General features: G+C 40.4%; 2 protein-coding genes across 4 annotated transcripts in view; both read left to right on the top strand.

The window, feature by feature from the left end:
* Window positions 1–17297, top strand: part of HGFAC (HGF activator) — a 43893-nt gene extending 26596 nt beyond the window's left edge. Inside the window, exons 8-14 of the mRNA XM_083832751.1 lie at window positions 2893–3067; window positions 5401–5486; window positions 6420–6660; window positions 9219–9358; window positions 11510–11650; window positions 12705–12853; window positions 14756–17297. Coding sequence (XP_083688877.1) covers window positions 2893–3067; window positions 5401–5486; window positions 6420–6660; window positions 9219–9358; window positions 11510–11650; window positions 12705–12853; window positions 14756–14926 — 1103 coding nt within the window. The 3' untranslated portion in view covers window positions 14927–17297. The remainder of the gene's footprint in view (window positions 1–2892; window positions 3068–5400; window positions 5487–6419; window positions 6661–9218; window positions 9359–11509; window positions 11651–12704; window positions 12854–14755) is intronic.
* A 139-nt stretch (window positions 17298–17436) lies between these two features.
* DOK7 (docking protein 7) overlaps window positions 17437–21499 on the top strand; it is a 68263-nt gene continuing 64200 nt past the window's right edge. For 2 of the 3 annotated variants that reach the window (XM_083832749.1, XM_083832748.1), the window contains exons 1-2: window positions 17437–18765; window positions 18900–18945. In XM_083832749.1, coding sequence (XP_083688875.1) covers window positions 18712–18765; window positions 18900–18945 — 100 coding nt within the window. In that variant the 5' untranslated portion in view covers window positions 17437–18711. The remainder of the gene's footprint in view (window positions 18766–18899; window positions 18946–21499) is intronic. The other variant, XM_083832750.1, reaches the window with a different exon arrangement.

Raw genomic sequence — 21499 nt, 5'->3', positions numbered from 1 at the left:
AAAGCAATGAATTGGTGTGACATGCTGATGAAACATGCCACAATAACACAATAAGAATGTTTTATGTGAGTTATTTAAACCTCTTGGATTTTCAAAATATAAGAGGAAATTATTTTAAAATTTTAATGATTTTCTTTTTCCTGAAAAGAAACAGTGATGATAGTGGTATGGGTCTGCAGAGTAAATTGGATCTAGGTTTTCATCAAACTGAAGTTTCATCTGAAACTTCAGGCCTCTTCTACTCTAAGGCTGATTGGCAGTACTTCAGGGAAGTGAATGAACAAGAAAAATACGTATATTATGCCCTCCATTACTTTCTTCCACATAGGAAAATAAATACATTTCAGAGTTATGGGAAGTTGCAGAAGCTATAAAGCATTCAGAAGGAACAACTCCCAGTCAGAGCAATCCATTAAGAACTGCTGAAAGCAGACCACCTACACACCATTTCTGACAGAGGCAAAAGGAGATTTTTCAGTTCTAGTTCTAAAAAGACTATTAGAAGCCAAAGATCTATAAGACTACATTCATTCCAGAATACATTTCTGAGAACTGTTTTTCCTGAATTATAGGTATAAAATGTACTAAACTTTGTGAATACTTCCTAGTGGCCTTAGATACATAATGAGCTGTGATGGGGGTGCTGTGGTGGTAATGCAAGCCAGTAATGCAAGGAAACAACAACTCCGTTAACCCAGATGCTTCTCCACAAGATGTGAGATTGAGTTACTTTACTCCTGTGCCAAAAATACCCTTTAGAAAACCAAAACCAAAGAAAAAGTGTCTGAGAGATATTACTGTGCCTCTCAACAAGTGCAATATGTAATCCAAACTTCTTAGAGGAGGAAACATGAGGGATGATTTAGAAAGGGGCCAAATTCTTCCAGTTATAACTTTCTGGCAGCTTTAGCAATGACTGGCAGACATGCAGAAACATAGATGCATTGGATTTTAAGCCTGACAAGGTTGAGCACAACTTGTAAACACCATCTGCAAGATGTCCAAACCATTGGTTTTGGAGAATATGGCCCCAGTTCTGCACTGAAGCAGAATCTCGTTTCATCCTCATAAAAGCAAGCAACTCTAAATCGTTTCTGAATGTAATAAATACACCACAAATAAAAACAGCACCTGGCATTTCCTTGGATAAATGAAAGAATTTTGCATGCAGCATGATGGTGGTATTTTTGTGACACTGTTTCAGGCAAACAAAGCAGCTTAACTTGCAACTTGCCCAGAAAATAAATGGCAGGTTGCCAAGAAATGGGTACTATTGCTAACAGTACAAATGGAAGACAAAATCTTTCCTGTGAGCTCTGAGATTATGGCTGTTAAAATATTCGTTTGATTGAATGTAATATTCCCCTGTTATTGAAATAAAGGGAGCTTGATTTAAGGGGTGGGTGGGAGGAGGAAACGTAGGCTCACCATCTCAGGTGCTTTTGTTAGGTAGGCCAAGCTAGAAAGACGATTTTGCCAACTATTTCTATGCTGACTCATGTACATTCTTCCACCAAACTTCTTGACCTCCAGCTCCCATATTTATGCCATATGCTTGCTTGTGGTTTTGAGGTCTGTTGCTACACTGAAAACTTGTAAGGATAATTGCCATCAGCAGTTTGCTGCGGCAATTCACTGTTTCGGTGCTGGTTGCATGCCCCGGTTCGCATGTCACCTTATTCGGTCAAAATAAACAGATCTTTGGCAGTAGTTGTTCACACTGTGCAGTGTGATTGATCATCCTCATAATGTGTTTTTCAACACTCAGGCAGTATCGTGATGCTTATATATTTCAGCATGTTTATAATTTTGCAAGAAGTTTCCACTAGCCTTGCAGATGTCAAGGATAAGTCATACTGGCATGGCTGGGATAAGAAACCCTGTCAGGCTTGGTCACAATTAATACTCTTTGTATATTGGATGGTTTTGCATTTCCTTTGGGATACTCTGAGCCATGTTTTGAAGTGTAGACTTTCTGCTCAGTGTAGCTATTTGTATACAAATACATCCCCATATGCTTTTCAGCCATAATGCTGGTACGTGCTGTTGGTAGATCTTGGCAGCTCAGTACACGGGTCATGGAATAAGTATGTGTCAGACCTATCTGAAGAAATAACTCATGTGCAGGTGACAAAGAAATGGGGTTAGAATATGAAAATTCAACCTGCTGGTTTCGTTTTTGTAAAATTGATTTTTGCAATATGTATCTACCTAAAAATATGTATAATATATATGGGTTTGGTACATATATGTATGGGTATGTATGAGGCCAAAAAGGAAGTATTTTACAAAACCAAGACTTTTAAGCACTTTCTGGCAGGGCAGGATTGTTTTCACTAATTTACAGCACTGATGTCTCTCTCTGAACTGGTTGACTTAAGCTCCCTTTATTTTTAATGAAGATTCAGTCAACATAGTCAAGGGCATATATCAAGACTCATCACATCTCAGAAAAGTCGCCTCAAACAAGCTAGATCAGTTTGGTGCTAGAAATGCTTGTTTCTCTTAATTGAAACGGGAATCTCCAGTGATGAGCTCAGCCGTGTCTAAAATTAGACAGGATGAATCCCAGCCATATTGCTGACTTCACTGCAGATTGCTGACTAAAATCCTCCATACACAGCAAAAATTTTAGGTCTAATTCTCTGCCTGTTTAATAGTTATTTGTGCACACGTAAAACGAGGCTAACTCACTACTCTTATTACACAGAAGTTTTAAATGCTTTTTAAAAATAAGAGTAAAAATCCTAATTTGATATAACAAATTCCTGGGAAAGATGAAAGGCGCTACAGGGTTGGGCCCACTGGTTCTCCTCTAGGACCTCAGATGTGAAATAAGTGTTTAACAGGTAATTAGAACCAAATCCTGACCAGTCTCCTATGCTTTGCCAGCTCCTTTCCAAGTGTGCTATCGTGGCAATGGCACAGGGTACAGAGGCATCAACAACATGACTGTTTCTGGACACAGCTGCTTGCCCTGGAATTCAGACTTACTCTACCAAGAGCTTCATATCAACGGTGTTGAGGAAGCAGTACAGCTAGGCTTGGGGCCCTTCTCTTACTGCAGGTGAGGAAGGTTCTCATTTGCCCTGTATTTCTAAACCATAAGGTGGATGTATTGTGGGAGTATATTTGGAAGGGAGAAAGGGCAGGAATATCAGAGCAGATGGCACCTTGTCTTGGACTGACTTAGCAGGCTGAAACAAGAGATGTAAGCCTGCAGAAGGCAAGATCTGGTAGATAGGCTAGATCAAAACTTGGATCTGTCAAGAGAAGCTTAGACACAATCTAATGTTGGAAAATCCTGGTTGTTTTTCTCCTGGGATTTTTTTTGTTTTCAAATGAGACTTTTTTTTTTTTTTATGAGACTATTATTCAAACGATAGTGCAAAAATTTTGAGATTGTTCATAAATGATTATCCAAAAGGAGATAAAAATGCACTGTTCAAACTGAAATGGTTAACCTTTATTTCAAATATTTAAATTGTGAAATATTTAATATAAAGGAAAACATTTTTAAGAGTGAAAAGTTATTTAAAAATGAAAAGAATCAAAGCTGCTGTACTTCAATAATGCTGAAATGGGATGTCAAAATTCTTTCTTATATTTCTTCCAAAATGAAATTACTGCAAAGTAAAATTTTGGCATTTCAATTTTGATTGAACCATATGTACAATAAACTACATTTCTGCTCAAGTTTTCTGTTCATTTATAATGAAAATATTTGTAGTATATAGGCTTTCTCCTCAGTCATGTTATGTTCCCCTGTCTCTGATTTCTTCATGAGATCAATGGCTATCCATAAATAAAATAAATGTTTCAGTTTAGACACAATTCTGGAGCTGAGCAAAAGGAAGAAACACCAAACTTTAGATGCATAGCCATAAATTGCTGGTTGATTTCTAGGATTTTGTTTTTCTTTTAATTAATTTTTTGAATGGAAGTTAGACAAGTATTTCAGGAAGATTGGAATGCACTGCACTTCCTGATTTGTTTGGTGATAAAAAGCATGTATGCACGCTCAAAGTATCTCTTCTTCTCTATCTAAAACAAATTAATAACCAGTTCCTAAACCCTCCCTTAATCCAAATTGGCTTGCTTTCCAAGGCTTGATCCTGATTCAAGTTCTTAAGTATGAGATTTTTGGTGTCCTAGCACATCATGGCAATTTATTCAGCATTTATTTTGTGCTTTGATAAATCTCGATCCCTTCAAATTTACATCATTTAAGCACAATATTCACTTGCAGGTTTGAAATGCAAAGAATAAAATGGTGTAGGAGCTGATGTGTTCATGTTCTGTAGAGCTGAGAAAAAAGCTTTTCACTTTTTTTTGTCAGCTTGTTATAATTTCTTGGGATATCTCTGCTGCACTATATAATCCTGCAGATATCTTCTTCTTCAAATAGTCTAATTTAGAAACATTGTTGGCGGAAGATGACTCAACCTGTGTTGCTTCTTCAGTTCTGAAAATTTGAAAGTGCTTTAATCTTTTTTTGAATAGCAGTCAGGTTAAAAAGAAAAAAATATTGAAGAACCTTAAAATAATACATAATGCTTTTGATAAATCCAACTGAAATTAGAATTATGATTTATCCAGAGCCCTGAATTATCTTGTCTATTTTTCTTGGCCTACTAAAGATCTTTCTGGGTCTTCAAAGTTTCACTACATTCTTGGAGGAGTAAACTGGGCAAATTTCTGGTTACTTAAGTAACATTGATCATTGATAAAGACAATTATATGGTACTATGGAGAAATCCTAGTGGAATCTACCCCAAATCTTTTTAACATCAGAATAAAAAAGGACTAAATTGACTGTGATATCTCTCTCCCACCCCTCCCCCTTTCTTTCTGAGGAGCATAGTATTTTCTCGAGGTAGTCTTTCATTTCCTCAGACTCTCTCCAGGGAATGTGAACTTGAGCATCTCAAATTCGTTTTTGCTAGCTATTCTTGTTATGGATTTTCTATGAATCTACCTGTGGTGGAATTTCCTTGCTTAAAAAATTCATCTAAAAAAAGGAATCTCTCCCATGGGACTTAGTCCTGAAAATAGCTGCGCTGGTATCTGTTGAAGCACTTCAGTGTGGGCTGTATTTAAACCAAGTGAACATGCTCATGCATCTGAATACTTGTAGGCAAATTCTACAGATGTTTAGTCATGTGGCTGTATTTTAGTTCCTAAAGAGCTTTATTTTTTACTAGCTTTAAGCATAAAGAACTCTACTGAAAGGCTACTAACCCATTTAAGAGTTAGCAGGTGCTTCAGCACTTTGTTAGATGGCTCAAACCCAAGAGTCCTGTCCTCTGCATGGTGCAAGAGGAAAATGCAGAAAATGTCCACGCAGCTTGGAACAACACTGGTTAATGCTTGCAATTTGTTCTCCCCCTAATTAATTAGAAATCCAGATGAAGATGAGAAGCCATGGTGTTACATCATGAAGGACAACAGTTTGTCTTGGGAGTATTGTAGAATTCCATCTTGTGGTATGTAGAAGTTCTCTTAAAATCCATGTTATGAATTAATGAAGAAAGAGTTATTGATACTAGAACAAGCTTTCATTATATAATTTTGAATGTCCTACTGTTCCAAGGAGTATAGAATATTTTACTGTTTGCAGTAAATCCAATGAAAACAACAAGTTTATTTTGCATTTTTTGGAGTCGTGATACAATCTGTGATTTTTGCCCTACAATAGTGTGTATAAGCAGTGTCACACTACTGCTTTCCTCTGCAATCATCCTGATATGAACAGAATTTCTGCTAGAACATGCAAGACATCAGAAATAAATGATGCTTTGTTGCAAATGTGAAGCAGGCTCAGAGAGGTGAATGAGCCTCTGAGCAAATAGAGGACTGGATCTTGAAGACATATGACACAGTAATTCTGAAAACTAAAAATTCTGTTTCTCCTCTAAATTAAACAGTTGTTAATATTAAAGCTATATTAAATTCTTGCTAATGTTCAAGCTGACCTTTAGAACAGAGATTTAATCTGAAGTCAATTTATAAAATGGTTCTTTTATTCTCCATTTATGGTTCCAATACATTTGATTGATGACATTAATACAAGCATACTAGTCCTTGCTGTTAGAATGGCAGTGGCAAAGCTCCAGAATCTGAACGCGATGATGCGATGTATTATGCATTGTGTTGGGCCTCTTCCATCACTAAAGGTTATATCTGTACTGGTAAATGAAACAGCGTCCAGGAATTTTTCAAGGCACAGTTAATTTACACTAGTACATGTGTAGCCAGACCATTGGGAATAGGCATAGCATTCAGTCTTGCAGCTTTCCTGAGGAACTGAATGAGATTCATTTGTATGTGAACATTTAATGATAATTAAACTCCTTTAAAAGTTCTAGTCCTTAGAAATCACAAGATTTAGTCTGATGCCATTTCCCTTTATATCTTAGAAAGCAGGGAAAGGAGGCCACCAGTTCCAGACCAGATTGATACTTTTGCAGTTGCCAGAAGACCATGTGGAAGAAGACACAAAAAAAGAAGTTTTGTAAGACCTAGGATTATTGGGGGATCTTCATCTTTGCCTGGATCTCATCCCTGGACAGCAGCAATATATATTGGAGGGAGCTTCTGTGGTGGAACCCTTATTCAGACATGCTGGGTTGTGTCAGCAGCACACTGCTTTGCTAACAGGTAAACTCACACCCCATTAGTGTGACAGTGTGACAGTAGGTCTTCTCCTCCTCATTGTCACTGTGTGCTTGTGTATCATGACAAACTTGCATTGAAACAGGTGAGAAAGAAAATGAGATTACAAAAGGCAAATATTTCACAGGGATTTGCTGGTAATTTGAGTGCAGTCCATAAACTAACAAATAGCATGGAGTCCTTTTGTCCCACAGGCCCATATCTGGTTCCCTACAGAGTCTCAAAGATGCTAAATGACCTGACTTAAGTAACAAGGTAGCCCTGAGTGTAAGGACGGGAGGACAAGGAATGGAGCTTGCACATGCAGTTATTTGCAGGGGGATAGGAGTAATTTCTCTTCTCAGTTACCTTTTTGCAAGTTTATGCCTGCTTTGAGGTGTAAGAGAGATGACTACGCTCATTATTGTGTTTTGTTCAAAAAGGCTGAAACAGCCAAGTAATGATTTATTAAAGGCAATAAATTAGTGTTTGACACAAATAGAGTAGGCTGAGCTTTACAAAAATCCAAAGGGAAGAACTGAACTGCTGTTAAATTTTTGAAGCATATTTCCTTGAGGGGTGAATTGGTTGTGGTTTTTTTTTTTTTTTTTCCCCTCCAGCTGCAGGGCACCGGGGAAAATATTGACTATAGGATGGTCTTACTTTATTCTAAATATTTAATTTTCCACAAATGCTGAACACTTTTCCTGATTTTGGTTTGATCACATTGATGGTAAAAATATTACATCATTTCATGCCCATTGTTCCTTTGCATAGTAAAGAAGCCAAGAGAAACAGAAAACCTCGTGCCAGAATACATGCACTGATAGCTTGTAGAGCTAATAATACCATTGTGAATGCTGTACTGAAGCATTTGGAGCTCGATCCACAACGCATTTGTTTTTCAAATGTTGTGAAATAGCTACTAACTTTGGCAGCTATTCAGGACATTTCCACCCACTTCCAGCTGGTGGTTTGGTACATACAGATTTTCCATAATTGCTGCATTGTAATTTGCACTCTTCCGTATGTTTAGTACCTCTAAGTTAGCCACAATTTCAACTGTTTTCCACTAGGCGACAATAGATACTTATGCAGCTAGCTAGCTTTTTTATTTTTTCCCTTTTCTGTACCCTCTCACTTTTTATTTCTTTTCCTGAATAAATCACCTGTAAGTCACAGTGGAACCATTTAGTGCTTTTAAAATCTTTTCTAAATACTGTCCTGGGAAGCAAACTTCCACTCTGTTTTACATGCCCCAGATCTGATTTTCAAAGGGATTGGTTTACTACTGCAAGAACACTGAGAAAATCCTGGCCTTACATACTGGTTGAAGCATTTTTTTTTTATCATTTTCTTGTCTTCCAGATGAAAAAAAAAAAACAACACAAAAACAAACACACAACTAAACAAATCCCAAACTTTAAGCTTCATTAACCATACTCATAGTAATTATTGCAGGGTAGCTGCCTGCTCTCTGCACTGCAATTAGTCAGAATCTCTCTCCCCTAGCTGTTGATGAATGCTTTGTGCTCAGTACTGGAGAAGGATCTGCAGTGCTTTTATACTGGATCTGTGCATGATAGATATTTTCCACTTCTGCACTGGATAACAAAAAATCTGAGTTCCCCATGTTGAAGACACCAGCTTAATTCATTGTAGACTCATGCATGTGCAAATTAAACTGCTTTTAAAGCATGAGTGAAATTTGAGTTCAATTGCTTTCAAAGCTAGAGAATTTATTGTCTTTCCAAACACTTCTTGATTTTTCACAGTTTTCCCATTCTTCACAACTTTTGTACTGGTTCTTATTAGTTCTCTGGCATAGGACACTGGACATGGGAAGACTGTGGTAAACAATCAGTAAGACAGTGTGAATTACAAAACCTATATTCTCTGAGTGTGTTTTTTCCCATTAGATCACTCTGCTTTTGGACCTTCCTCCATCAGATTGCTTTTGATTCTAGATGACAGATTAAACATGGATCAATCTAATCTCAGAACAGAAGTGGTGATAGTTATTAGGTGGAAGCTGCGCAGATGCTCCTGAATTGTCAGTTTGCCAACACCTCTAAAATCTTGATCTATACCTATAATATTTTTAAGAGTTTAATTACCCAGAGAAATGAGATATCCGCCTCTGACTTGTTCTTTGGTCCTCAATTATTTTGGTACTCATTGGTAAAGTCTGGTCAAGGTTGACCCAGTTAAGTTCATATAACTAGAAGTGGTTGCAGACCCTGAAGATGCTTGTGGCCAGACAACAGTTGGGCAGCAGTGCATGTGGCTTGTCTTTTCCTTCTGTCAAAGAGCAACAGCCTTTAATGAGGTTAATTAGGACCCACAGAGCACGGGACTCCCTGTGACATTAGTCATCTTTTTCCTGGCCCACAGTAGGTAAGAAGCCTGCGTGACAGACAGATCAAGGCATAATGAGAGGGTAAATAACGGGCATGGTGGGGATCTCAGTTTATTAACAGTTCATGGCTCACACAGCCATTGGAAATGGGTTTTTATTTGTCCTTCTAATCACAGAATTGCTTGTTCTCTCTTTTGTACTACAGTCCTCTAAAATCCACTATTACAGTAGTTCTGGGTCAGCATATATTTAATACAACAACTGATGTAACACAAACATTTGAAATAGAGAAATACGTCTTGCATCCTCAGTATTCTGTGTTCAGCCCTACTGAACATGATATTGGTAAGTATTTTTGTTCTTACAGTTTTATTTCCTGTTTAGCTGACTTAGTTTCAGCCTTAGCTGATCTGTTGAAAGCTGCCTTCATAGTGGAAGGATCACAGATGTTAGGAGAGGCTTCTGAGAACAGAGGGTTCTTAGTTCTACCAGAGTTATAACAGCAACTGAAAGCTAGACAAATTCAGATGAGAAATAAATTGCAAATTTTCAATAATTATGATAATTACCCTTTGGAGCAATTTACCTAGATGTGTGGCAGATTCATCATCACTTCAAGTCTTCATGCGATTAGGCATTTTTTTCAACCAAACCCGAAACTGTGGGCTTGAAGCAGGAATTACTTGGTAAAATTTTATTGTCTGTATTGTATAGAGCATCTGACTAGATGAATATAATAGCCCCATCTGCTCCAAAAAATCTGTTACTAAGAATCATTTTTTACACTAAGGAGATAGATTTAAATATCAGCTGTCTTATCAGTCAAAAGTTAAATGCCCTTCTGACTGACCTTATAATATTAGCCAGAATGACAATAGAGGAGAAACTTGCTTCTTATTTTCTGATCTGCTGTTACGGAAGCTGGCATGTCTCCCTGTGGTATCAAGCTGTGTGAGCACTTTGTCTATGAAACTATTTAATCGTCTGGCAGCAGGGATATCTTAGGTCAGGAATGTACTGGCTTTTTTGCTCCCAGATGATGAACATTTTTCACTATGTAGCAAAAACCATTCAGGTCCTACATTGGTGGGAACTCTGTCAGAGCATACCAAGAAATGAACTTGATTTGGGGTATTGCTCTGCTCTGAAATATCCTGGTATAAATCACAGTTTGTACTTTGGGATCTCCTGACTTTTTAGATTGCTCTGAAATTTGGCATGACTTACACGCACAGTGTCCAAATTTAGGGTTGGCTGCAGATGGAGTTCCTAAGACATGCCCCACTGCAAGCAAACAAACAAGCAGGCAGAAACGGGGGGCAAAGATGCGTGGGCACGTTCTGCCCTGTCAGTGATTTTTTTTTTCCTGATGCAGCAGAAGATTTATTTGGTGCTGAAACTGCTTTTCAGAAGGAAACAAGCAGAAGTGTTTTTTGGGAAGTATGGGGGAATCAGAAACAGGCAGAGTTGGTGGGGGAGAGGAGGCAGGTGAGGAAGAGCAAGCTGCTGAGCGTTGGAGTGGTTTGTGTGGGCTTCTCAACCTGTGAGATACTGCTTACACATTCCACCAAAGCCAGAAATGTAGTCAGAAGAGAAATAAGATTATTCAGCGGGATCTCTTGCTTTCCACACAGCTGTGCTCAGAAAACCTGCACGTTCTGAAAGCCATGATAGGAAGTTTAAATAGGTGTAGCCACAGGACCTCAGCTCTGTCCTCTGAGTGGTGTGCCCAAACCCAGCACTCTGCCCATGTTATACCAACACAACATCCCCTCGCTTTTCCTACAGCTAAGCACGGGAGGTTCACTACAGGGGAAGTGAAGTTTCTGATTATTTTGACATCCCTGTTCACTACCGAGTTCACGATGCTGCACAGCTCCACATTTACACTGTTTTCAGCCTCGTGAGGGGAGAGTAAAGGTTGTGTAGGCTGTGTAACTCTTGATAGCTTTCAGAAGCTTGGTTTTGAAATAGCTTAATTTTCTTTTCCTTGATTTTCGAGAACTTGAATTTTGCTGAACTCAGTGATAACAAGGAACATGAAATACAGAAATACACTGGCTCTTGCAGTAATTAATTATTTAAATCAAATTGGAATGAGGCAGGTGGCCAGACTTGCAGAAGCAGCGAGCACTTGCACATCCCACTTATTTCAGCTGAAAATTGTGGATATGTCACTGTTATTTAACTTCAGGGTGGGAGGAGATACATGTATTTTCTATCTTCCCCCTTCTCTACAAAGGCAGTGGAGCAAAATCTGCTCAGTGAGTGCAGCATAAAATAAATATTCCCACAAGGGGAGTAGCTGAATATTTCAGCCTTCAATTTAGTGTGAAATCAGGTGCTGTTGAGATGAGTCTGTCTGTCTTTGATTGAAATATCTTAATTAAGAGAGGCTTAGGGGATAATTAAAGTTGTATCTGAGACCCATTGCTGCCAATCCCATTAAAGAATGGGAACAGTCACTTTATTCCTGATGTATTTTCTGTTCTGCAGCTTTGATTAAGCTGAAGAAGAATGGCCAGCGTTGTGCTGTCAAGTCTCAGTTTGTTCAGCCCATCTGCCTGCCGGAAAGTGACACCGTTTTCCCCGAACAGTTCAAATGTCAGATTTCTGGATGGGGACACAGGCACGAGAGTGAGTAAAATGACAGAGTTGGTACCTGTGGAAAACCCTGATGATAACTAAATATAACGCTCAAGGATATGTTACACGGCTGACAGTTTTGTAAAATATTTTCCAAGGGACTTCTGGTGGGATTCATTTTACCTGCCTTTAGACATTTGCAGCGTTAACATCTGAGATAGTCATTCTGAACTTCCTTTGTAGTCCCTGGAATTTGGAACTTGGTTCCCATGACCAAACATTTGTATCTATTTAGGATGAGAAAAGTTGTTCTCTAGTTAGGTCTCCATGGACCATGAGGGAACCTGGAGCAATGAGCTTAGCTGTAGGGGCCAGCAACTGTCAAGTGAATCCTGCTTCTGGTTTCTCAAGGTAGATATCAAAGACTGCAAAGCAAACACATTCAACTTACTAGTCTGTGATGGAGGAGGTCTTTGCCTTCACCAGGCAGAAAACTTTGGAAACATCTACTAGAGAGGGCCAGAGGGACTTTAGGCTAAGAAATGCTTACGTATAATTTAAAAAAGGTGAGCAAAAGGAAATACTGCTTCTCTCCCATCCTTCGAGATAAGGAATTTCAGAATCATAAATCTTGGCCATGCTGCCTTGATGCGGAGATAGCAGAGACCTATGCAGATAGATGAGAAGGATGAGGGAGCTGGCTGCCTCGTTTTGGTAAAAGACAGAATGAGCAAATGTCATCCTGATCTAACTCTGCAAGTTAATGGCAAAAAGAGGTAATGGAGCCTTGGAAAATTTATGATTTAATATCACACCTGGAAAGAGGAGTGCTGGGGAAATGTTCCCATGTCTCTAAGAAATGAGAGAACCCAAAGTGGGTTAACGTCTGGACTTGAAATACTGCTGTTTTAAAGGGCAGGGAACCTGACTGTAGAAGCAGAAAGTGATCTGATCACTAGAATAATTATTATATTTAAACAGGTTCACAACTGAGATGTGCTAAATGTGTTTATACGTTGTATCTTGCATTGTGTTTCCATGTTATGCTCTTCACATTTTATAAAAAATACTTTTTTTTTTTTCCCTGTTTGGGATTTTTTTAAAGATATTTCTGGTTACTCGGATGTCCTGCAAGAAACACTGATTCCAATTATTTCTGAGGAGAAGTGCAAGAGCCCTGAAATATATGGAACAGAAATAAGTGAAAATATGTTCTGTGCTGGCTACTTTGACAGCAAATCTGATGCTTGTCAGGTAATGTTGTGAGTCATCTCCAAGCGAAGAATATAAATGTATATTATTGGAAGAAATGTTGCAGTGTTACAGTGCTTGCTTTTGACATTACAGTGTTCCTAAAGAAAAGGAAGGTTCCTAAAAAAAAAAAAAAAAAGGTTCCTAAAGAAAAGATATTTATGTGACTGCACTGTTTGCTCCCACATTAATTTTTTAACCCATTCAATGTCAAGTTCTACAGAGGGGGAAAAATACTTTCAGGGTATTACATTCCTCCTACCTTCATAAAAGCTAGTGGTTATACACAGGAGAGGAGGTGCTTCAGCTCCTGGCTGAGGGATGGCACTGTGTTGGCAGGTATGCTGGCAGGTATGCACTGGCAAGCCAAATCCCCAACCCTCTTGCTTGAATGAAACAAGGATACTTGGGTAGGAGGTGGGAGCAGTGGTGGAGTTTGGAGGAGGTATGCCCTGAGGTTATTATAGTGGAAGGGTTTTAATGGTGTAGGATATCCGTCCAATGGAAACTGTTTCATGACTTCAATCCTTCACGGAAGGATCTCAGATTCAGACTACTTCGTGTTCTTTTTGAGTTATGACACACTGTGGCTCTGAATAAGGTTTCAGAATTGTTGTGGTGAGAGATGAGAGTTTTTTTAAGCATGAAATCATTATTAGTGAATCAACAAATCATTTTTTCCCTGTTAGCCAACTTGTAATGTGGTCTAAGGAAAAACAGTGCAGACCTCTTAATGTCACAACAAATGTAGCTGACCTCTGAGTTTTCTTAACATACGCTCATGAAATTATCTATAAACCATCTGTAATGTATAAAAATATTTAAAGACCAAGAAAAGTCAAGTAGACAATGTGTTCTGCTATTTTCTTGGAAACTTTATATTTTTTTAATCAGTGCACGGGTACTGAAATTGCAATCAGTGAGATAAGTTGTGGAGACACATGCAAGTTTCTGAGAAGTAAATTAATTTCAGATAGAGAATTTCATTTGATGTCCCTGATTTCTCAGAGAAATCTCCTAATAGGAAGGCAATACAATTTTCCTACCTACTTTGGTCTCAAAAGCATTCCTGTTTAGAAAGCAAATCTCAAGGATTTTCTTTTTAAACAGGAAAAAAATGATTTATCCTTAGTCCCAAATATCTGAGATGTGGCTCCTTTCACCAGTCATGAATTTTGGTTTCATTCCAAACATTTCTGTTTCTGTAGGAAGCCACTCTCAGAGGAACAATAATAATAAAAGCCCCCCCCTTCCCTGAATATTTGCAAGGTTTTAAATAAGTAGAAGTGTTCCCAATTCATGCTTGCTGTAGTGTGTCATCAAATACTAGTTTGACCTTATTTTCAGTTTATGGCTTTAATGACAAGGTAATGCTCAGTAGCATTAAATTCAATAGATACAAAACTGGGTGTACACCACAAAATTATAGCATTGTGCAGTCATGTGGAAAAATGTGTATGTGTGCAACGATCTCTGATGGCTGCAATAAACTGTCTTGAGAAACTCTCCAGACCTTCTATGGCCTATGTAATCTGTGCGGAGCCTATAGTGCAATGTAGTGTAAAGCTTAAAGACTTGCTTACTCCTACTGAAAGGGACCCCAATTATTCATGCTCTTCAGTAGATGTCTGAATCCAGAAGAATTTCAGAAAATCTTTCAAACAAAATCTGATATTTTGATATTTCTTTTTAATGTGAAATTAAAAAAAAAGACATTATATTAGAGGTATAATTTAAAAAAAAATAGTTTTCTACAACGAAACTTCAGCAGATAAGTGCTTCCATATTCATTTTTAAAATCTAACCCTCACATGCAAACGTTTTCAGTTTGGAACTTTCCCCAAATAATCTTTTTTCCAACTCTTTTCTGTCAAATTATTTCATCTTTTGTTACTTTTAACACAGGGAGATTCTGGCGGACCTTTGGCCTGTGAGAAAAATGAAATCTCTTACCTTTATGGAGTTATCAGCTGGGGAGATGGCTGTGGCAGAGTCAACAAACCTGGAGTGTATACACGAGTGACAAACTATGTAAATTGGATTAATGAGAAAATATCCCCCCGAAAAACTAGTTGAACATTTTAAATGTGATAACATTTCAAGCATGGTCCTGGAGTCTTTTGGTTTCATTAAAGTAGCATAAATATTTTATTATAAGCTATATGAAAACTGTCCTGGTAATTCTTAGAAATTTCAAACAGACCACCTAAAACAGACCTCATCCCTATGATACCAGCAGCTTTGAGCTGCAATATGCTCAACATATAAGACTGTCTTTATTCGGCTTAATAAAACAAACATGTCAAGACAGTGTACCAAAATCTACAACTGTTTATCTGCTTGGTGGATTACACGGAAAGAGTTATTTGAAAGTTTCTGGTGGAGCTGTCATCCTCCCAACCAATCTGTAACAATGTTGTCTCTGTATTCTCAGATGATTTAACAAAATAAAAAGGAGGAGCACCAAAAAAGAAATTCCCTTTCCTTCAGAAGTGATTTCCTGAAGTGCAGGTTGAGAGGCACTAGCAGAGCAATATAGGTGAAGCTGCTCCTCAGCTAACTACAGCAAACCAGCTCTGGGCAGAAAACAGAGGATTTAGATTTTGATTCAACAAAATATGTAAGCACATTTCTATGTTCTGCTGACATAGACATTAGGAACATGCTTCAGAGCTCTGCTGAGTCTGGTGTGCAATTTTCTAGCAAAGTTTAATGCAACACCTGCTGAAAGCACAAGTTTTTTGCTGAAAAATGCGTAAAGTCAGTGCACCTGATTGCCTACGAACGCATTAGGGCCTTTTGCAGACTATCGGCTGCTCCTCACCCTGAGGATAGCAGTGGAAATACTTCCCCTTGGGTGATAAATGACTAAACATTTCTTAAATTTGACAATGTTTTGGAGATGTCTTAGTTTTTGTACTAACAAGTTATTTAACTGGTCAGATAATTCAGGAAGGTTCTGTTAGCAGATTTTTAAACTGGATGGCTGGGGGAGCTGCTTGGTATTTTCCTTGGGAGGTTGGTGATAATCATAAAGCCCACGTGCTGCTGACATGGTCTACGGAATTATTATAAGAACAATTAAATTATTACAATATACAAGTGTTTAGGGACTGTATAGCCAGCTGTGTTGGCAAAAAGGCAGAAAATGATTGAGCATAAAGAAGTCTAATCTCATAAAGAAGAATAGAAAATTACAACTTTCTTAATACAGAGATCTTTATCCATGTCAGATATATACATTTGGAAGTAATGATGTAAATGCTTTTCTTCTTTGATAGCAAACATTTTTGAATTCTCTTAAGTGTTTCAAACAAAGCTATTCTTTAAGATATAGAAATGTAAAGTGGTGTTTGGATACTCAGATGTGTGTTTTATTTTATAATACTGGTGGTGTCTTCATGGGTTTATTAGTGAATGATTTCTGCAGTTAAAACAAACTTAGAAAGGAAAAATAACCAAAATCTGATTTCAGGTAAGTACAGAGATATAACATTGCTAATCTGGATAAATGATATAAACTATTAAATAAAAATGTTTACCCTCTGTTTCTTAGACTTAGTCTGCTGTGTATATAGTTACAATTAAATCTTTGAATCACTGTGTAGGTTGTTCAACAGGTTGAGAGCTGGTAGAAGAAAGAAATAACACTTCTCTGTGCCAGAAGGCATCTGAAAAGCTCTGCATAAGAATCATTTCCAGCTGGTGGTGCTCCCAGTTTATGTAAGTGTCACACAAAATTTCCAGTAGACAGATGTAAGAGTGAAGAAACTTGAGTCACAAAGCTTAGGTAAGATTTTCAGCTATAAATACTGCGAATGCTAAGATCAAAGTCTTTAGTTCTTGATTCCAAAACAATCTGAACACTATTGTTGTCTGGGTTTGCCTTCCTGGCCATTTGCAGTATGAGTCTGGCTTGCTTAACACTGTGAAATGAATGTGACTGTTTCACAAGACTAACTGTACCTGCTGATGAAAGACAAGTACTAAATGAGCATGAAGGAACTATTTACTCTTCTTTGGAAGTGATTCATTTGGAACAGGTTTCAACACAAAGCTTATGCCATTCTGCACATCCATATCTGTTCTGTGACTTCACTTTCATGTTGAAATTAATATCCATCCACACTGAGCATGCTTTCAAACTGCTGGATTTGTGTTATACATATTCTCTGTCTTCTCTTGCTGTAAAGATGGTGGCTATTTGTCAGGAAAGGTGTTAGACTCGTGTTTCTGGCAATTTGTATAGAGCTTTTTAATTCTTCTGTTTTCAAAATGCATAGTTATTACCACTATGTAGCAACAGTAATATAAAAAATATATATTTAAAAAAAATACGTTGAATGTTGATAAGTGGAACTCTGTTTTCTGCCCTCAAAGGTCCAAATGACAAATCTTCAATTGTCATACTTCGAATTCACTAAAATCGAATTTTTGATTTTCAAAATAGCCTGCTTTTTTGTTGTCACTGCATAATCTGGTGGAAATAAATTTCCTGATTTGGGGTTCTGCTGTATGGTGACTAGCCCTGCATTAAATCCACAATCCCTGACTAGAGGTGGTGAGCACCAGCCTGAGTGGCAAGCAAATGCTTAGGTTTACCAAGAGCTCCATGCCTGACCTGTCACACCCCTGAGGACATCGGTCACATTCCTATGGGGTCTCCAGCACCTTCTGCCTCCTACCTTTCTGTTGAGCATTTCCCCATGGAAACCCTCCCCTACTTTCTCCCCCTGTATGTAAGTGCTTGTCACATAGGTTAAAATGAAATATGGCTAAAATTTACTAGAGGAAGTTTTTCTGATATTTTTTTCCCCTAACGTTTAGTTTGAAATTGAATTGGAATGCAAAACCAGTTGAACGAACACATCCCTAATTCATTATGAAACACGCTTAAAGATGGTTTTATTAAATTATATGTTATTCCATGCAAACTGACCGATTCAAAGAGAAGAAATAAATGCAAACATCTAAAAACCCCTTCTATTATGCTATTGAAAGAAAAATGTGCTGTGGTGCCATTTAAAAAATAGCTGAAGGACTAATTACCATCAAATAAGATGCAGTAGGAGTATTTTTAGAATAATGGACTCTAATTAGTCCATCGCTCGTTGAAATAAATCTAAGGACATCATTAGCACATCTTATTCTATTAATTGTAGCAGCTCTGGGCTTGGTATAAGTGGGCTGTTATCTCGTGACAGTTGCATTGCAAAGGAAAAAAAAAAAAAAGAGTATTTTTATCCGGGGTGGTTGGCTGTATGTCTTCTGGGAGCCAAGGGGAGTGGTAATTGCACTTTTTGGAAGCAGAATTGGGGCGCTATAGGGATGCTGCGAGACCGGGGATGTTTCAGCGCCGGGCCCCGCTCCGTTGTACAGGGGGCCGGCCAAAGTCCGGTCCGGGTTTTCCAGCGGACCCTCGGCCGTGTGGGGCTGGCCGCGCGGTCAGCTGCAAAGCCCGGAGCGGATCGCCGGCCTGGGGGGCGGCGGCTCGGGGTCGCGGCTGGAGGGGATCGGCGGGGGCGGGCGGAGCGGGGGTGCCGCGCTGCGGTGCTGAAACCTTGGAGAAAAAATAAAATAAAATAAATAATAATAATTAAAAAAAAAACACCATAAGCGCACAACACAATAAAATAATTGGATAAAGCACCGGCGGGGAGCTCCCCGGGACCCCCTTTCCCCTCAGCCCGCTGGGGCGGGGGGCGCCGGGGAGGGCCGGGCGTCGCTGGCCGCTCGCCCGCCCGCCGCGCTCCGTGTGCCCGTGCGGGGACCTCCCGAAGCTATTTTGAAAGTGACCCCTCGGCCGGAGCGCGGGGAGGGAGCAGCCAGCCGGGCGCAGCTGTCCGGAATCATGACTGAAGATGACGGATTCCGCGGTGGTGGAGGGTCACGTCAAGTTGAGAGATGGAAAAAAGGTTCCCCGCTCGCGGCGCCCCTTCGGGACGGGGGGCCCCGACCGACGCCCCCCGCGTCCCGCCGGCGGGGGAGCGAGCCCGCTCTCCCCTCCTCCGGCCCTGCCTAACCCTGTCCTTTTCGCCTCTCGTTGCAGTGGAAGAGTAGGTGGCTGGTGCTGCGCAAGCCCTCCCCGGTGGCAGGTAAGAGCCGGGCGGCGTAGGGGGGGCCCCCGGGGTGCCGCTGCCCTCCCTCCCTCCTCCGCCCGCCGACGGGTGGGGGGGCTTAGTGTGGGGTCTGCGGGGCTCCCCTCGAGCCCTGTCGGCTGCGGGAGACCACCGCGGCCCTCCGCTGTTGCTCTTTTTCCTTTTTTTGGGGACACACACGCACAAATTACGGGCTCAGCTGGCAGCTAGCCAGGCGGCCAGAAATAGCCCGACGGGTACCGAAATAAGAAAGCCCCCGGGAGGAGGCTTCGCTTTTCACCCCCGTGTTCCCCCTCCGCTCGCTCCCTCGGGCCGGCGCCTTCCCTCCTGCGAAAGCCGGCCCCGAGAGGCTGCGGCGGCCGGGGGCCCCCCTCAGGCGGCGGCGGGTGGCGGGAGAGCGGCTTCTCCCTCAGCGCAGTTCCCTCAGGGAACTCAGGGCTCGCAGTCCCTCCCTCAGGGCTCCCTCGGGGCCCGCAGTCCCCCCTCAGAGCCCTCAACCCTTCTTCAGGGGTCGCAGTGCCCCCCTCAGAGCCCGCAGCCCCCTCAGGGCTCGGCGGCGGGACGATCCCGGCGCCCTGGGTGTGAGGCCGGGAGACGTCCTGCAAGAAAACGTCCGTTTTTCCTCAGACTACCCCAAAACCGCGCTCCGATCCGGGCGTTTCGGGGCAGGTGCTGAATAAAAACAATTGAAAAAGGTGGCCTGTCAAAGCGTAGTTGTGTGGTTTTGGTTTAAAGCGCGTGTTACTTCTTCAGGGTGACTGGTGGCTGTAAAAGGCTGGCGTGGTGAGCTCTGTAGTTATTTTCGATCTGTGTTTTGACATAAAGCATCATTTCGGTTTAAAAATAAACTGACATCTCGGATTAAAAACTTCGCTTCCACGTTTTTGAAGGGAATAATTGAAAATGCTATTCAGAGTTGACGTTTGCCTGTTGGAGAGGGAGAAGTAAGTTTCAGGTTTTCCTGTCTCTTTCTGATTGGGAAAGCGTTTGGCCTCCAAAGTATTCATTTCTAGGGCTAATTGCTGCCTGCACTCAGAAAATGGGGACCTGCATTGCTTCAGTTTGGATTGTGGAGCCTTTTCTAGGCTGTTGCTGATACAGCGGATGTTTCTTTACTAACTGAAGCTCTTCAGACCTACCTCCCTGGTGCGTGGGTAGTTACAGATAGATGTTAGTATTTTAGAGACTTACATCTTGGCTGCATCTGTTAAACTTCTATCCGTGAACGGGCATCTGTAGAGCCTAAAAGTTAGTATCGAGACATGTAAGTATGGGTCTGGATTCCTAACATCAGCGTGAACGGGAAAGATGAGGGGGCTTCTTTGAAAACTTACTGACAACATACCTTATTCCTCAAAAATACTGTTCTAGCAAAATCAGTCAGGTCTACCAGAAAACATCCTGTGCTTTGCTTTACTCGGTCTGTAAACCACAGTAGCTCTTTCTTCAGACACACAACTGTATCACAGAATGCGTAAATACCGTGGTTGCAGCTGTTTATGCTAACAGGTGCAAGAAAACAATTGGAAGTGTGCGCAGAGCTCCGCTTCGGTTAGCAGACGCTTCAGTCTTTCAGTCATTTTTCACCTCTTTGGAGATTTGCCAGGCTTTTGCCCAGCTGAGCGGCACAGGGCACCTTGCCAGGGCTCAGAGCACCACACCCCAACATTCATAAAATGGTGCACAGGGGGCTTCCTCCTTCGTGGTATGCAGGTCAGCAGCAGCTGTGGATGCTGCAGCTTGGATATTTACTGTTAATTTCGGCTATTATTGAGTGCTGTGTGATAGGAAGGGGACTTGGGGGAAGATGAATGCTCTTGTTATCACCTGCAGAAGGTTGAAGAAGAGGCTCTCCAATTTTTCTTGTCTTTAGGGTTTGCTTGTGGAATGTGCTTTTCCTAGGGCACCCTCATGCTTGAATTACTTTCTTCCATTGCCTAGTTGCTATGTAATAAACACCTCTAGGAAGGGGTTAAAAACAAATGGTGACATGTGAATATTAAAAAAAAATAAAAATAAAGGTGTGGCACATAATGATTATTTAGCAATGACTACTGTGTAACATTTAACTAGGAAACCTGAGCTGACACAGTCTCTGGCAGTGCAGCCTGCTCACCATTTAGTAGTTGAGTAATCTGTGAACTACTGTAAGAATTTCATTTGTGGTTCAGTATGTTCTAATGGAAATATAGCTGACAATAGCCTCTCAGTCCTTAGCATTTGTAACGTGAACAGCTATCATACTGTAACTCCCAATGTTCAGAATTAATGAGTGGGTCCCATCCAGACTTGGGAAAAACCACTGGCTTCTTGTAAAATAAAAAACATCTGGGAAGACTTTTTACTTATTTTCCTTTTTCTGAGCCTGCAGGTTACTGTTGAAACATGCCTTCAGTGTCTGCTCCCTGAAAACAAGGACTGCGAACTACCTGGGTGCAGGGTGGGAGAAGGAAACTGAGTTCTTGCATTGACTTGATCAGACTGACCTTGTAGTTGTCTAAAGCACTTTTGTATTGAAGCAGAGTACTAAGAAATGTGTTGTGTTCTGTTC

Source organism: Anser anser, assembly GCF_964211835.1.
Source record: "Anser anser genome assembly, chromosome: 4".
Taxonomy (NCBI): Eukaryota; Metazoa; Chordata; class Aves; order Anseriformes; family Anatidae; genus Anser; species Anser anser.
The sequence above is the reverse complement of the archived record's forward strand: the minus strand, read 5'-3'. Positions and strand labels throughout refer to the sequence as shown.